At 31.4% G+C, this 19,314-nt stretch overlaps 1 protein-coding gene across 1 annotated transcript; it reads right to left on the reverse strand.

Moving 5' to 3' along the window:
• Positions 1 to 711: 711 nt before the first annotated feature.
• On the reverse strand, positions 712 to 17,532 carry LOC143081796 (uncharacterized). Its single transcript, XM_076257492.1, has 2 exons — positions 17,370 to 17,532; positions 712 to 2,723 (listed from the first exon to the last, which is right to left on the reverse strand). Exon 2 carries the CDS (start codon positions 1,893 to 1,895, stop codon positions 831 to 833), a length of 1,065 nt encoding a protein of 354 aa, XP_076113607.1. The 5' UTR covers positions 1,896 to 2,723; positions 17,370 to 17,532; the 3' UTR covers positions 712 to 830.
• Between the last annotated feature and the right edge of the window lie 1,782 nt (positions 17,533 to 19,314).

Consider the following 19,314-nt stretch of genomic DNA (forward strand, 5'->3'; position numbering starts at 1 on the left):
ATTTCTAACTATTATGATCTGAGCGTCACTGGTGAGTCTTGTGTAGAGGAAACGCCCGTCTGGCGTACCACCTTCTAAGCTTGGTATATTTGATAACTATTTACACCACTGAGTGTATGCCACTGCTCTTTAACGTAGTAGTCAGCACTTCGGTTTTGAAATGAATATCAATTTTATGTATTTTTTATAAATTAATTGTATACAAAAGTTATTCAAAATACTAAGGATTTCTGATCTCATATATTGATTGCCTCAGCCTTATTTGACACAACCGTTTTGGAATTGTATGTCATCAACTTTATCCTTTATTGATTTCTAACTATTTTCATATGAGCGTCACTGATGAGTCTAGACGAAACGCGCGTCTGACGTTTTGAATGATAAACCTGGAACATCTGATAACAAGTTTTCTACTTTATTTTTTTTGTTATTTTTCCTAAACCTGTATAGAATAAATATGACGAATACAGATTCGTTTTAAGATAACATGTTATAACATGTTATAAGTTGATATACATAGGTGTCGTTAGTTTATTTTCGTCAAATAAGTATTAAAGTCCCTTTGGTATATTTTTTTTATGTTTTGGTAGGCAAATAAATGCATTAAAACGTGTATATATTTTTCACACACCTTGAATCAACTATCAAACACGAAGTTTTGTTAAAAAAAAACATACTGTATTTATTTTAGCAGGCTTAAACTCTTCAAAATTACTTTTAAAATATGTATTTCGTTACCTGTTCCTTCATTCAGGTATATTAACAAATCGAGTGATTGATATGTATTTTGTTTTATAACGTACAATGTAACGTAATTATTAATAAGTAATTCAAGAAGATGGCAATTGGTTGTTCATAAACGATTTGAGTTGATTCCAGTTCTCTTTTAAAGCGTCTATGTCTTCCTTTGTACTTCCTTTAATTTTGTTCTGCTCTTCGATAATTTCAATTAGACTTCTCCTCTGTTTTTCACTGAATTCAGTTTCCGTATTCTTCTGTTCTTCAACCAACTTTCTCAATGTTTCCTCTTGTTGCGTTTTTAATTTAGAAAACATGTCTTCTTGGTTTGTTTTCCACTCAACCAATTTCTTCATTTCCGTTTCGTCTTGATGTTTTTTCATTTCGCCTGTGTTTGTATTTCGCTCAGCCAAAGTTTCCTTCTCTTTTTGTATGCATACAATAAAATTGTGTTGCTCTTCTCTGTTTAATTTGGTAATTTTAGTCTTTTCGTTTTCTATTAATTCCGTTAACTTGTCCTTCTCTTGTTTTGTGAATTCAGTTATCGTTTTCTCCTGTTTTCCTTTAAATTCAGCCAACATTTCCTTTACTTTTGTTTTCAGTTCATTTTCTTGCTCCCTTTTAAGTTTATCTAACGATTCCTTAAATTTGTTGTGCTTTTCTTCAATCATTTGTTTCCATAATTTCTTCTCTGTTCCTATTAATTCCGCTATATTGTTCTTTTCTTTTTCGGTCACTTTAGCTAGGATTATTTCTTGTTTTGCTTTCAATTCAGCCAACATTTGCTCGTGTTTAGTTTTCAATTCATTTGCTTGTTCTATTTTAAGTTTATCTAACGATTCCTTAAATTTGTTGTGGTCTTCTTCAACCATTTTTTTCAACGTTTTCCTCTCTGTTCCTATTAACTCCGCTATATTGTTCTTTTCTTTTTCGGTCACTTTAGCTATGGTTAACTCTTGTACTTTTTCGTGCTCTCTTGTAAGTTGGGCTAACGATGCCTTACAATTGTTTTGCTCTTTTTCAATCAATGCAACCAACTTCTCCTTCTCTTTTCCTGTAAATTCTGTTAAATGATTCTGCTCTTGTTCTGTCATTTCGGCTATGGTTTTCTTTTGTTTCCTTATCAATTCAGCGAATATTTTCTCTTGTTTTTTCATTTCATTTTATTGATCCTTGTTAAATCCAGCCAATAAATCCTTAAGTTTGTTTTGCTCTTCTCCAATCAAATCAGTCAATTTTTCTTTCTCTTTTCCTATAAATTCCGTTAACTTAGTTTTCTCTTGTTCTTCAGATTCCGCCATGGTTTTCTCTTGTTTTCCTTTCAATTCAGCCAGTATTTTTTCGTGTCTTATTTTCAATTCATTTTCTTGCTCCCTTTTAAATCCAGCCAATAATTCCTTAAATTTGTTTTGCTCTTCTCCAATCAAATTAATCATTTTTTGTTTTTCTTTCCCTATCAATTCCGTTAACTTGTTCTGTTCACGTTCTCCCGATTCGGCCATGTTTTTCTGTTGGTTTTCTTTTAACTCGGCCAAGATTTTCTCTTGTTTTTTCCATTCATTTTGTTGCTCTCTTTTTGTTCCAGCCAATGATTCCGCTATTTTTTGCTGCTTTTTTCTAATCATTTCGGTCAACTTTTCATTCTCTTTTCCTACAAATTCCGTTATTTTTTTTCTCTCTTGTTCTCCTGATTCAGCTATGTTTTTTTCTTGTTTTCTTTTCAATTCTTCCAACGTCTCCATTTGTTTTTTTATATCTTTTTCCAACTTCTTGTGCTCTTCAATCAATGTTTCCTTCCCTTTTTCAATTAATCCAGTTAACACTTTTTTTTCTTTCTCTACCAATTCAGCCAATACTCCATCTTGATTTCTTTTCCGTACATCATCTTGTTCTTTTTTTAATTTATCCAACGTTTCCTGTTGTTTTCGTAATTTACAAAAATTGTGGTACGAAATCACAGACAATACTCCAATGCATGAAAAGACCTGCAATTGTAAAAATATGAAAGTTGATACTCAGAATTTTAGACTTTTTACCATTAAAAACATAAGCTCCTCTTTAAATCTCATGTCAATTAACCCCAATAAATAATCATGTGTAATGTCGACCGATATATTTTCAAGAACGATTAATAGGTTATAATAAATAAGAGAACTTCCAACATTATCAGTTACAAATCGGTTTGTTTCAAAAATTATTAAAATTTCAAAAAATTTCCGCTTTTGATTTTAGGGGTTCATTTTTTTTCAAAATGATCCTGTTTTCATTGCAGTAATGACAAATTTGATATAAGTGAGGGTTTCATACATGTAAGTAATAAAAGTTGCATATTCCGATGTATAAACCACATAATGACACTGAATATAAAATTGTTTATGTTCTTAAATGCTGATCAGTTTTTAAACGTTTCACTGTGTACGAGTGCAAATTCATATTTGTTATGGATTGACTTGAACCTAAACAAACCATTGAAACATTTCTAATTTTGCATTTTTAAGACCGTTTTGTTTTTCTTTCTTTTCAATATTTATATTTGTTTTGGTTTTTACAAAAAAAGATTTCTTTAAATGAATGTACAACCATTAAACTATGTATGGTCAAGTCGAGTATATATATGTGTACATATACGTAAATATGATATGATTGGCAATGACACAACTATACACCAAAGTTTAAACGGAGTAGATGTAAGCAATAATAGGTTACCTTAAAGCCTTAAGTACCGGTCTTTGTAAGAATCATGCAGGTTCATGTTGATGGGAGATTCATGACCCCTCTTCAAATGTCTTTATATTTTGTTTATGAGGAAGGTATGGTAAGAAAATAGGTTTCATATATATTTTTTTTCCAGAAACCTTGGTTGCCATGGAAACCGTCTTGACAAAATTTTGCCTAAATACGTCCATAAGTAGAATTTGAAAATTGAAATATAAGGGGTTTAAAGAACCATAGAAATAAAGTTAATCAATACAAACAATATATGAATATTTACAGTATTAACAAACAAAACCCCAAACTATACAAAAACGTTATAATTTTGAGTTTACTAAATAGTTTGCTTCCATAGCAACCATTTAAAAATCTGTTAAAATTCGAAAATGAAAATTTTCAAAAACTCTAAACTTTTAAATCTTTTTATCTCCGAACACCAACAATACCATGATATGTCATTGACAAATTTTGAAAGACCACATACTATATATTCATAAAATTAAAAAAAAAGTCGTGTGTTTTTTTCTTTAAAAAAATAATTTTAGTAAAAAGTTGTCAATTTTCACCAAAATTCAGATTACCAAACAGATGAATACTGAAACATTTTGAACTTATAAAGCTAAAACATCCCATCTATACGTGCATTTCTGACACAAATTTGTTAATTATTAATGAGAATATATGATTGATAGTGTTATGATATTGTAATTATTGTATTTATTTATGTTGGCCTAATTTGTGTTGTATGGCCTGATAGTTGTTTACAGAATAATCTTAGAACTGTGCAGTTTAGAAATCACTGGAACAATTACAGAATGATTGGAACTTTCCAGAATGATCCTAATAAAAGATGCGTTATATAAACGTCTACATTTTACTAGAAACTTCCATTGTAACTTTCTAGGATGTTCCAGTATAGATTGTTCTAGAATTTTCCTTGACAATTATATATATGCAGAAACTAAAGTTAAACGCTAACTTTTGGATTTGGACTTAAACATCGATAGACATTAATATTCATAGCATTTAGATTGACATTTTTATTCTGCAAACAACATCATACTGGATTATGACCGTAATATTCAGATTGGATTCCAAAAGATATCCGGATACAGATAAAGATAAAAGATTGGACTCATATTTTGACAGTTAAGTTGACAGTAATATTTGTGTAATACTTCTTGTAAACTTTTGTATAATAAATATTGTTAAATTTTATTATTGATTTGTGTCTTTTGTTGGCTACAATTTAAAGGCGATTTCTGGCCGTAACAATAGAGATAAGTTGGTAGAGAAGGACATTTTTTCTCTCGGGCTTGGTGCCCCCCCCCCTTTTTTTTAAATATTAAAAATTTAAAAGATGGAATTCAATTGTGAACATTTTGAGCATTCAAACATGAAATTTCTTCAAAGGATGAGGGCAATAATAGAACCTCCTACACCATTTTTATATATTATAATTTTTTTTTTAGAAATTTGGAATGTGTCAAAGAAACAAACGACCCAAACAAACAACAGAGAATAGCCGAAAGGCTGGTGACTGAATGCTGGACAGCTGCGTCCCTAAATAGACTTGTTTTGTGCAAATTGGAATTGAAAATCAGTTTCTATTTCATGGTCTTTAAAATTAGACTCTGTCCAAGTTTCATTTCAATCTATGTAAAATAAAATTAGTATCAGAGTGTCTTCAAATTTTAACTCTAAACAACAGGCTCTAAAGAGCTTGAATCGATCACCTGTAATTTTTGGTTAAATCTTGCTTCAATGATTATTTGTCCCTTTCAATATATATCAATGAGTGGCCAAACAATTCCATTTAAATGTTCTTTGTATCTGTCGTTTTTTCTTCAAAGGCAAATAATGCATTTTATCCCTATGTTCCATTTTAACCATAGTGGCTAAGTTTCTTGAAGTAGAAGGAAATACAAAACAAAAATTATACAAGAAACTCCCAAGTTGGGCTGAAATTGATTTCGCATATTCAGAAGAAGATTTATTTCTAAAGTAAGCAAACTAGATGAACAAATTGTGAAAAAAAAAATTAAAGGGCTATAACTCCATTAGGATTTAATTGGACAATTTTATTCATGTAAACTTATTTGTAGATCTTACTTAGCTAAAAGTTGTGCTGTTTACAGTTTATCTCTGTCATTGATAATATTCAAGATAACAAACAAAAACTGCGAAATTTCCGTACAATTAACAATTTAGTGGCAGCAACCCAACAATGGGTTGTTAGATTCATCTAAAAATTTGCTCTTAAGGCTTTAGGTTGCACTTTGTAAATACAGATGTTTCTCAAAACACGCCTCTTTTGGGGAGTAATAGAATATTCATAGAAAATTAATTTTGTTTACATACTGGTTCCCAGTTATGCTCTCTGTGTTCCATATCGCAGAGACAGAACTTGGGAATGTTACCAGTAAATAAACACGTGCATATTGTTTACATTGAAATCTGTGGTAACCTTTCATTCGAGGTAGGGGTACTTAAGAAAATTAGTGTAAGTTTAAACTCTGAGAAGTTCAGGGCATATAAACGTTGAAAATATGCCGCACAGCCCTATATTTTGACCTTTGAAAAAAATTGTGGTGCATATGAACTTTCAATTTTAGGATAAGATTTTTTTTCAAAACTTCATAGTAAAAGTGGTACAATTTTAGCCGTAAAAGGAGTTCCTATGGGAAATTGCATTGTCAATATTTACAGAAATGCAACCTTTAGTGTTTGAGATATAAGCTACACACTGCATGTTACTCCTATGTTCTATTTTTACCCATGGCGGTCAGTTTTTTTTTTTACAAAATAGAAAATAAAACACAAACTTTATTCTAGATATCATAAGGATCATTCAGTTTAAGTTTTGCTGGAATTGGTTTAGTAGTTTCAGTGGAAATGTTTCAAGTATTTAACACCGGACAGACGACGACGGACGCCAAGTGATGGCAAAATTCACAGTTCCTTTGAAACGGTGAGCTGAAAAACTACGTCCGTTCTATCAGAAATAAACTGAAAATAACAAATAAAAAACATGTACCATCGAGAGCGATAAAGAGGTCACTTTTCATAAATTTTAATATTTTTTAGGGTCATAACTCTTTAAAAAAGTCCATTTTCCATTATAATAGAACTTATCCGAGATATGGTTAATATTAAACTAGTGTACAAGTTTTATTACAAATCTGGCAAGAATTGTACATGTGGGAGCGCTAAAAGGGCTATTTTCCATAAATTTATTAATTTTAAGGGTTATAACTGTTTTTTTAAAAGTCGATTGGCCACCAATATATAACATGTTCGAGATATTACTTATATTAACCTATGGTATTAGTTTCGTAAAAATCTGACAGGATTTGTACATTTTCGAGCGCTGCAAGGACCGGACAGACAAACACACGGACTCTCAGATGGACACAAGAACGTATTACAATCAAAATGTTAAGCAAACCATGTTTTACATGTTTAAATTAAAAAAAATAAGTTCTAATTTCGATTTTTTTTTTTATAAAAATGCTATTTTTTATATAACAAAAATAAAAAAATAAAATATTTGTTTTGTCTTAAATCAGGGGTTTAATAGATCAGATAATAACACTATGTAAAGATTAGACAAATTAGACAGTTTAAATCTTGGTGCAGTGTATCCAATTTCATTATCTATGGAAAATGCATTGCCTTGTATCGTTTCATTTGTGGACTAGTATATTATTGAGTCAGATTATGTACACATAATGGCTGTTACTATTTACCTCCCATGTAAATCGTCATGTATCGAAACCTTTATGCGAACACTTATTTGTCACTATGTCGATTTAACTGTGCTAAAATTGAAATTGAAGAAGAACTACAGAACCTTTCTTTCTATTCTAATATATAATAATCTAACTTTTCTAAAAGATTTGAAATACATGTAGAATGTGTCCAGTGGACACAGATGATGCTCCCACTTGCATATCATAAAAGTTATAAACGGACATAACTGAAGAACGGTAAAAGTGACACTTACCAATTGTGTACTAACTTTTCTGGTAATAAGTATTGTGTAAAAGTTTCGTAACATTTGGTTGAGGCAAACTAAAGAAAGAAATACAAAACCAAAAATTCAGCAACGATTTCCCTCTATAAAAAGGCATTGCAAATAACAGTGAAAGTTACACCACCAAAATTCAAATTTGATCTGTATTTGGTAGTTTTAAGCATTGTGTATAATTTTAGTAACATCTGGTAAAGACAAATTAAAGTTGGAGAAAAAACATGTGTAAATATAACAATTGATTAAATTAGGCAAAATTCAATGAATGGGCATTGCACATGGTTGTCATAAAGGTTTGAGAATCAAAACAGTATATAATAGTTAGGACCAGCAAATTCTCCTTAAGGCCATAAGAAAAATATGCTTTGAGAACCATAAAAAAGCGATTATTCTGCCATATACAAATAATAATTTAGTTAGGTTTAAAAAAAAAAAAAAAAAGCTGTCCTTTCCCACCATATACAATAGAAACATTGACAAATTCTTGCACATTTTAATGTAGATCGTTGGTATATATTTCCTCAGATAGAACATGTAAAATGTGTATGCCCCCACTGTAGCAAAGGGGCATTAATTTGTACCCTTGTCCGTAAGTACGTCCGTTCCAGAGTTATACCCTTATACAAATGGAAAAATATGCTGACTTTTTTTTTCCGTTCTCTAACTTAAGTTTGCCACAACTTGTTTTGAAACTTATACACAATGCTTATTTCAATAAAATTCAAAACAATTAGAATTTTTTTTGTGTTACATGTACTGTCAATAAGTTATGTCTCTTTAAAAATGGAGAAAAATGTTGAATTTTCCGTTTCCGTTCTCTCTTTTTCGTCTGTTGACAGCGTTTATCTTACCCTGACCTCATTTTCTTAGAACATTGACAATGTTAAGTTAATATGAAACTTGTATTAAAATCTTTGCATAACGCTTGCAAATTTTCAAAAGTAATCTAATGATAAATAAAACCAACCAGACATTTCAGGGGGAGCCTTCTTGCTTAGCAGATCTTAGCCTAGGGTTAAAGTTTTTAAAGCATCAATCTTTTTTAAAAAACCAACAATGAGTTGCATTGAATTGCTACTGTAACTTCTTTATAGCCATTTTGAAAGAGAAAGCATCCTTGGCTATTATTTTTTTAATATTCATTAAGATTTGTTTTATAGATAATCATCTTATGCTCATTGTTGAAGGAATTTTTTAGAATAAACGGTGACCTGTGGTTGTTTATTTCTATGTCTTTGCTCTCTGGTGGAGAGTTAATTGTCTGATTGACACTTACAACACATCCTCTTATTTTTATACATAGACTTAATAGTAATAAAGTTTTGGATTCAACATTATTCTTTTTTACTGACAGCATCAGTCTTAGACATGACAACGGGTTATGCGTATTACCATTTTAAAAACTTCTGAGAAATTTTACATATTACACTTAAGATTGAAGGGAGGGGGTACATATGCTGCCCTCAACTTAAGAAGTTGTGTTATGCTTAAATTCTTAAAATACTTAGTTCACAAGTAAACACAATGAGATACCACATATTTTTTCAACAAATTTTATAATTTTGAAGAAAAAAAAATCGAAAAAAGGGGGGTGCACCATACCCAGAGTGATGATTGTTGATTTTGTAAAAGTATATATTCATTTATCATATATTCTCGTTTAAAATTAACAAATGTGTGTCAGAATTGCACGTATAAATGGAATGTTTTAGCTTTTTGAATTCAAAATTTTTGATTATTCATCTGATTGTTAATCTGAATTTTGGTGAAAATTGACAATTTTTGACAATTTTTTTTTTAAAAGAAAAAAAAAACACGACGTTCTTTTTATTTTATGAATATATAGAATGTGATCTTTCAAAATTTGTCAATGAAATGTCATGGTATTGTTGGTCATGGGAGATAAAAGATTTAAAATTTAGGAGTTTTTGAAATTTTTCATTTTCGAATTTTAATACATTTTAAGGTGGCTCACCCCAATAGTGACCCCCGGTAGATTTTTTTTATTTTCACATATTCTGTAGATTTTTTTATGCTGAATCCAAAAATGCAAAGAAAAAAGGGGGTCACCAGGCTCGTTTTCCCCTCAAATTGAAGCGAAATGTGCGATTTTGACCCTATTTCCAAACATGCCCACCCTTCCAACAATAACGGTTACATCAAATTCAAAGACTTTTAAAGCCAAGTCAGTATGATTTTTATGTGAAAAAAAATTAGAATTTGAAATGTAAACCTTTCCCTTGGTTGTTTTTGACTTAAGAATCCTTTTATTTTCAGATTAATGTCTAAATTTTGTATTTTCTAATTTTAGTTTAAGGCAAAAAATATTGGTTTAATCGATTTTTCGTAAAATTTCCCCGGTAGATTTTTTTTTAAAAACAGATATGTCAACGCTATGAACTTTTCGAACATTTTAAGGTAAAATAAAATGGGGGTCACCAGGCTTTTAAAAAAGTTACGAGCTTTTGTTTAACCCCTCTACCCCATAAGGTCTGATTTCAATGCACTCCATCAATTACTTAATTGTGAATTCTTTGTTGATGGCTTTAATAAAATAATGTTTGTAATTATATCAATAAACGATGGTTGAATATAAATGTGGTTATCGTATTATTGTTTGTTATCAAAAAGCGAAATTTTGATTATTTTGGTGAAATACGGTAATTTTGTCTGGTGCGAGTTGCTTCCCTCTAATTTGGCGCCATTATCGGACTAGAGGAATTTCAAGGTCGCCATTGCCGAGCAGCATACTATATTGATGAATACGACCATCAACATGCATAACAGACATTGTGGCGAATATACAACAATGAAGGTAGAGTTATTACATAAGAAAACATAGATTTCGATATATTAGACAGCCAAATGTTATCAGTATAACGAAAAATACAAACTTGGGGGTTGTCTCAAAATACTCGCTACTGTTGAAAATCACTGCGGCTGAAACCTTGCACGGGCTCAATTTCTGTTCCATGATTAATGTTATAGATCGTTATAGCTGGTATCTTATTTGTGTGTTTATTTTACCCTTTACAGACAAGTTGTAAACATGTCTGGGTAGTTTTGCAAAATATCAGTGGGCAAACGGCCGAAGAGGAAGGGATGTCATCTACTGTGATCTACTGTCATTTTGACGCTACCGTTAGTGTCAATTAATTAGTCTTTTTTAATCATCATTTTTAATATCTAATTTCGTAGCCAAGTTAGACATGTTAGGGTCATATTATTCCGAGATTCCGAGAGACTGATGTCCAACGGATGTTTTGACAGACAAGCGGTCTAACGGCCCAAGCTTCACGGCCCAAGCTTGTCTGGCAAAACAGCCGTTAGACGTCAGAGTAATCTCGGACTAAGGTCATATGTATGTGGGGTACCCCATAACTTCCCTAGGGACAGTTTCTACTCCTTAGCCCCAACTACATTTCCCTTCCCTTTTTACCCTAACCCCCCCCCCCTTATTTACTTCAATACTTCCATCTCCTTGCCCCAAGACAAAATAAAAATGACAAAATATATTTCCAAGATACCCCCTTTTCTCTGATCCTTCATTCCCCTGTCTCTTTACCCCTGTCCACCCCTCAATTAAGGTCCGGTTTTGATTGACTTGTTTATTTTCTTGAGAATATGATATAATTGGCATAATTTGTAAATGATAAACCTTACAGTAGGAGGCAATACATCTTATTGAAAGATTCGTCTTGATCAATCACAATTTGTTTACATTAAACCCCCCCCCCCCCTAATTCTGTTAGGTATATAAAAATGTCTTAAGGTCTAGTAATAGAAGTATCAGGGTTTAACATGTACAGAATGTGGCCATAAGTATTTGTCACTTGAGATTTTTAGCTGTTCAAATATATTGTATATATATCTACATTTAAAAAAAAAAATATATTTTTATTATTTTCTGTTCAGAAATTCGATATATATATATATATATATATATATATATATATATATATATATATATATTCAACCAAATTAAATTATAAAAAATACTTATGTGTTCTCAAGGGAAAACAAAAACACATGAAAACGAACGTATTATCAAATAAATGCATATTAATAATAATTTAGACCATTCTACTTCTTTTAAGGTTACCCTTGCATTGTCAGTCTTATTAAACTTGCATGTACCTCCCAAATTTGGTTTCTGTTCGCCAGCTTCAGTTTGCCTCTACCAATGCCAGTACCAATGTTATAAAACTAATACACAATTAATGCATATATATGCTTACTACATTGTACCAACAAACACACATTAAGTTTGAATTTTTGGTGGGTTCGCTTTTACTTTTCTAGAGTTATGCCCCTTTACAAATTAAAAAAATGCTGAATTTTTGTTCCTTTCTTTAACACAAGTTTGCTTCATTCAAATGTTCTGAAACTTATATGCAATGCTTACTACAGCAACACTCAGATCAAGTACAAATTTGGGTGGTGTCACTCTTTTCATCCTTTATATGCAATCGGCTGCTCATTTGTGTCCCATGGACACCTTACCATTATGAACTAGTCTACATCTATATGCTTTTGAATGTCAATAATTGTTGATTTTCTGACAGAAATACTCTGATATTTAATTTCAGGCTGCAAGTACATTTGTACATGTACATTGCAAATGGAAGGAGTGATCTTGGAATGTTCAACTTTACTTGGAAACTATTGGCAAAGTACTGAGAGAATTTCATGAGAAGCCAGTATCATATTCTAGTCTTGCAACCGGGAACTATGCGTAAAGTGCTGAAACTTAAGAACAACATTCTACATGTATATGCAATATGTGATGCCACAATCCACTTAAGGAGCTAAGATCAACTATAAATTGGAACTGCATGTATATGCTTTAGTGCTGTCAAAATCCTTCAAAAAATCCAATCAAAAGGACCTACTTCACCTATATATATATATATAGCTTCTTGTCCCAATGATGAATACAGATCATATATATGAGTCTTATAAAAAAATAAAAATAATGAAAATTATAGAGCTGATCAGCTAATGATTGTACATGTACATGATGTATTGAAATTAATTATATTAATAGATGTTTTATAAATTTGATCTCATAGATATTAGAGGAATAAAATCAATCACGTTTCAAAAATATGATTTAGTTGAGCCTTTTTTTTACGCCAGTTTTCAGGACATTAATATGGTATACCATTGACTGTCTGTCGTCAACATGTCGGACATATACTCGAAAATAATAAATACTAAAAGGTACATGTAGTAGATAAACTATTTGCGTGCAATAATTTACAATTCTGTCTGGCAATTGTCATTGACCACATAATCATTTGTATGGTTCATTGTTCAACAGTAAATATAAAAAAGAAGGTGTGGTATGATTGCCAATGTGACAACTATCCACAATGACCAAAATGACACAGACATTAACAACAATAGGTCACCGTACGGCCTTCAACAATGAGCAAATCCCATACCGCATAGTGAGCTATAAAAGGCCCCGATAAGACAATGTAAAACAATTTAAACGAGAAAACTAACGGCCTTATTTATATAAAAAAATGAACGAAAAACAAATATGTAACACACAAACAAACGACAACCACTGAATTACAGTAAGTCCTCTTTTAATATGCTATAGTGTGTAATCAATAGGTCATCTTGATGTATATTTGGTGTATGAAATGATTATTAAATGTATTATAACAAATTAAAATATCAAATAAGAGGATGTGATATGATTGTAAATGAGACAGAAGAGACCAAATAAGTCAGTCCCAACATTTCCACTGGAGAAATAAAATAACTAAGAAAAAAATTGAATCATGATAATTTCCTGTCGATATGCACATCTACATAGTATGTCCTTATTATCTACAAAGTTTCATGAAATTCTGTTGTGTGGTTTCAGAGGAGTTTCGATGACGAGCTGTTTGCAGTTGTATACTGCAGCAAATAAGTTCAAAGGGGTGTAACTCCTAGAAAAATAATTCGTAATTTCCTGTCGATATGCACATCTACATAGTATGTCCTTATTATCTAAAAAGGCTTCATGAAATTAATTCTGTTGTGCGGTTTGAGAGGAGTTGCAATGACAAACTGTTGCAGTAGTATATTGAAGCAAATAAGTTCAAAGGGGCCTTACTCCTAGAAAAAAAATATGTACATCTAAATAGTATGTCCTTATCTAAAAAGGTTTCATAAAATTCTATTGTACGGTTTGAGAGGAGATGCGATGACAAACTTGCAGTAGTATTTTGAAGCAAATAAGTTCAAAGGGGCATAACTCCTAGAAAAAGTTTGAGTCGTAATTTCCTGTCGATATGCACATCTGCATAGTATGTCCTTATTATCTAAAAAGGTTTCATGAAATTTTGTTGGGCGGTTTGAGAGGAGTTGTGATGACAAGAAACAAGACTGATAGACTGGCTGATGGACGGACGGACGGGTCAAAAACGTTATACCCTGCGCCACTTCGTTGCGTAGGGTATAAAAAAGGAAGATGGGGTATCATTGTTTATGAGGCAACTCTTCACCAGAGACTAATTTACATAAAAGATAACAATTATGTCCCCGTACGGACTTCAACAATTACTATAAACTGATATACCACATAGTCAAACAAATAAAAGTCCCAGAAATTACGTTTTTTTATACGATTGCACATAATGAAAATTTAATTTGTACATACTGAATGATCACTGGCAAATATTTCAAGCATAATACGGATGAGAACATGCATATAAGTATCAATTATGAAAGTTATACAAACTAAGACGGGAGCTAGATATATGGACTGCCATAAGAAAATGAATGGACAATTATGCTTGGTGCATGTGTAGGCAAAATTCCCCCTTTTTTCCTTACGAGGCTTCGTATATATACATCCAGCTTTTTGAACACCCTGTATAATCAAGGGATCATCTGTCAGATTAGTCTTATTTCTATGTTAACCATACGATATGAAAAGTCGGAAAGCAGCAAATTATTGAAGTGTCGTTTTATTTCTGCAGGAAAACAAATAATCATTTTAGTGAAATAAGTTGCTGGATCCATTAGTCTATTTTAATAATACTCAGTGCTCTGATTCAATTATTTTAGTTTTAATGCTGATATTTCTTTTTTTTTTATATATGAACTCGTTTGACATATTGATAGATACAACAGAAAATTGCAAATCAACAATATAATAATTCAGCAAATTAAATAAGTAATAGAAAAGTATCATAAAAAGAGAAAACATTGGCCCCGAGGTCTTAGATTATAGGACTTAGTCTAGTGTTCCGGAAATCATGGAATTGTGATACGAGAAAAATTATCAGATGATTTTCGTGCAGGTAAACAAATCTTTAAATGAAAATGTTAGGTGTGCCTGTCAAGTATTAAGTCTGTTAGAAAATTGGCATGTTCAAGTTTGTTTTGGGGAAAATAAAAAATATTTAACTATAATTATCAAAATTTTGCAGTGGAAAAATATATCGCATACTCGGGAATAAACTCCTAAAAATACTTGAAAATAAAGATATTTCAAATTTTAAATAGATTTATGACAGAAACAAACTGTTATAAAACGCCAAACGGATTATAGCATGAAAATAAACACGACCCGATGCTTTTAAAGCATACTATACGGGCAGTGACATGTATACACATATATAAGATACGGGTCAAAGGTTTACCTGTTTTTGAAAGCTGTACGATGACATGAAGTTGTTTAAATTACATCGCTATCATTTGTTTACAGTTAATCATTGCGTCATTGGGAAAACATTTTCAAAAACAAATCCCCAAGACATCATTTAATTCAACCGGTATTTAAGTGATTCAAAATATGGTACGAACGGACCCAAAAGGCGACCGTGTAAGGTGACAATGCGTTTTGGGAGCGAAGCGGCACCAAATACCGCCGACGTCATACATGTGACTTTGTCAGTATTTATATCTTCTTTTTTTTTTTAATGTTATGCTTAAATCAGGTATATTTTCTCCTTTTAGACTTTTATGCGAAAAATGAAGAAAGCACTCAGAATTTCTGACCGTTCGTACCCTTTCCTGTTTTGAAGAACATTTTGCATCACTTGTTTACATCGTCAAGGGTGCTTTCATACACGCCCGCGTTCCAAGGTCGTCAAAGCTAATTTTGAGAAGATCCCTTAAAGCGACCGTTTCCAAGGCACTCGTCGTAAGAAACATGCGTTAAAATATGCGCATTGGTAAAGGGCCGAGCCAACTTAAACAATGTTTAAATGGTTGCTATGGAAACAAACTATTTAGTAAATTCTCAATTCTAACTTTTTTATATAGTTTTGGGTTTTGTTTGTCAATACTGTAAATATACATATTGTTTGTATTGATTAACTTTATTTCTATGGGACTTTAAATTCCCTTTTTTTAAATTTTCAAAAAGGGTCTTTTTCACATATTCAGGCAAAATGTTGATTTGATGGTTACCATGGCAACGGGCATAATACAGGAAAAATAAAGACAGAATTTTTCTCCTCTACCAAAGTTTTTATGATAAAGTGTGAAATGTCATGAATCACCTTCTGCATGATTTTTACAAAGATCGGTACTTAAGTAATGAGAAAACCCATACCGTATATCGATAAGAAAAAATTAGAACCATTTCAATTTTGAAAACTAAGACCTACAATGTAATTGAACACCAAACAAATTACGAAAACAAAATATGACAGACATAAATAATGCATATTTTAATCTTTATATTCATTTGACAAAGACCTTATAGGTAGTCAATGATCCTTATATCTTATTCATTTAAATTTGGAAAATACACATGATTTTGACCCACATACGATAACAAAAGACCATTGATGTCTGTTTTGTTTAGTAGATCATATCGTTCCCTTTAATTCTAATAATTCTATTCATTCTGGTTTTCAGCGTTGAGCATTATTAGAAAAGACAGCCGCAAATGTTGAAATGCGAACTAATCGCAATAGTGTTTTGAAGTATTGCCAGCAGTGGCTTTGTTAACTCTACATGAACATTTATTAAATGTGTAATATGATCACCAAATTATGTAAGTTCTTGCTGACGGCAAAAATATCAGTCTGTTGATTACATTTTAATTCCGAAGAAAAATAAAACCATGGAGCAACTGAAAGTGACTTAATAAAGGACACAAACTAACAACATTTATATCATTCTGCATTTTGATCGTTTTAAAATGCTGCGCGATAGATTGGTTTTGTAACAAGTCATACATTTGATAGTTGATTTCCTTTCGTTTGATGTGTAATAGCTTTTGATTTTGCTATATGATAATGGACTTTGCGTTTGGAATTTTAGTTTTTTTACTCTTTTCTTTTATATCTGTATGCATGTTTGTGCACCTAAAAAATATATTTAGACAAAAACAGAGTTATAGATTCCTGAAATGTACGCAAATAGTGTTTATATTGTTCTTGGGATTCATAGCTTTGTTGTATACATCTTATACAAGTCCTATTTCAGTTAGTGCTTTATCTGTATCTTTGCTTTGTAGTATATATTAAAAATTGTATCATACAAAATACTGATAACCTATTTGCTAAATCGAGTTAACTGATAAAATATTGGAAGTTCAAACTACAAAAGAAATCATACATAGAATACCTATGCTTTACGTCGATTCAGATTGTTTTCCATACCATGATGTATTTGTTAATATTTTTACTTTTTTCACATGACAGGGTTCGATGTCGCGCGAGCATATAATATATATGGCAGGTCCATTTATGTTGATATCTCAATTATCTATTTATATTTACTTGTGCACTTGTGTTGCCCCGCTTACGCTGGAGGAGAATTCTGTTATTCTATATCTGCTCGTTCTGTTCGTAAGTATCAAATAATTCAATATCAACAGATGAAGTTATTTTCATTTTCTACTAATAAATAAAGTAACACTTACTGTAGCATTGTCCATAAGCGTTTCAGCTAATCGTAGAATTGTCCCTTTATAATCGAAAACTATCCATGTATGCAATGGATCTTGGAAAAGAGTGCACCATAGATAACCCATAGAGACGGGGAGATGTCTATCACATTCTTGTGTAAACCTATAATGTCATCGTCTAATGTATATCATGTACATGGGGTTCTCAGAAGCGTGACTTATTTATAATATTATGCAATAGTAGATAATCAAACCACTTCCTGTATAAAAATCACGATATTTAAAATACAATCCAGAAAATTAAACACTACATTGCAAACTTAAATTACGGTAACATATGGGCGTATCAAGTTTAATCAAATAGTAAATATATATGTATTACGATAGATCAATTAAATCGGTTAACTCATTTATAATCAGGAAATTGTGTCGAGTAGCATGCAAGAATATCTGCATTTGATGAATGTAAAAGGTATAAAATAGTTTTGATTTCTGACAGGTAATGTTTATGATAATCAAAATCCGGGGTCAAAAGTACCATTCAAAATGATGCATTAGCAGCGACATTGAAATACTTCTTTTTCGTCTCTGATTTAACATCGTATACTTCTAGGTTAACGTTTTTTGCCTTTTTCATATTAATTCACTTTCATTTCAGATTTTAATCGCCATTAGCATCTATTATCTCGATCAAATGTGCTAGTTTTTCTATAAGAGAGACCGATATGATATGCAAACTCAGAAACGGCCATTTTCATAAGATTTTCCATAAAGCAGCGAATTGTATCAACTATCTTCCGACTATAAATATCTGGAAAAGATTGAATTTATTAAAAATATATGTACATGTACTATCGATAAACGTGGATTGGTTACAAAAGAAGTCTTCCACCGCAACGTATTAGGCGACAATAGACATCAAACATTGAAATATAGTGAGGATGATGACTAGATACCTCAGATAGGTCAACTAGATTAACTGGTTCCTTCAACTTCTGCTTATCGAGGGTGGACTCTATGTTGATAAGATATATCAAATAAAAAGGCATTTCATAAAAACAGAATGATTGTTGACTCTGTTGTAACCTTTAGAAATTATTAAAATTAAAACAACATATTTGTCGAGTAAGAACTTTTAAAATTAACAACGTATGCCAGTACAAAGAAAAGGCAAGTCTATCATTGGTAGAACCAAACATTGAAAATATTAATAAGAAACCATTAAATATTTAAAACACAAAAAAACGAGCAAGATGAAGCCGTTAAACACAACCGAACGACGCTTCCTCGACTTGTGCTCTATTTTCAGCTTGTTTAAGTTACGTTTCCTTTCTTTCTTTTTATCTTTGCAGCTTGTTCAGTGAACATCTTTTCGCATGTTTTATTAATTCAATTCAACCATCTCTCACATTTGCTATCCTTAAAATTTGATTAATTAGCATTTCCGTCTCTTTTCCTTTCTGTGATGATTTCTCAATGAACGTGTTTGTCTCACTAAATCAACTAAATTATTTTTAACATATTCTATCCCTAGAAACTCTTTTTGCTCCTCTTATCATTGCAGTTTGTTCTTTAAACGTTCTAGTCTTTGTTAATGCAGTCACCATGTTCGTCTCTTTATATCATTGCTGTTGAAAATTTTCCTTTCTTTTTTATTATCATTTTTTCAATTTTCTTCTAGTTATTTGTCCGACAGCTGTTTCCGTTTACGTGCTAATATTTTGTGTTATATCTGTTCATCCCATGGTTTCGTTTTACTTCATATCATAGTAGCGTGCTAGGTACCAGACGAGTTCCTTTTCTTTGCTTGTCGTTCCCTCAAGTTAACTTTTTTAATCCAGCAGATATTTCCACGTGTTTAGAATAACTTTGGTATGTTGTCACAGATAATTACCCAATGCTTAATTATAATGCAATAATACAAACATATCATATATATATATTATGATTGTCAACAAAT

Source organism: Mytilus galloprovincialis, chromosome 7, assembly GCF_965363235.1.
Source record: "Mytilus galloprovincialis chromosome 7, xbMytGall1.hap1.1, whole genome shotgun sequence".
NCBI lineage: Eukaryota > Metazoa > Mollusca > Bivalvia > Mytilida > Mytilidae > Mytilus > Mytilus galloprovincialis.

Coding starts and splice junctions, on each gene's coding strand:
- LOC143081796 (XM_076257492.1), bottom strand. CDS start 1,895: ATGAAAAAACAAGAGAAAATATTCGCTGAATTGATAAGGAAACAAAAG.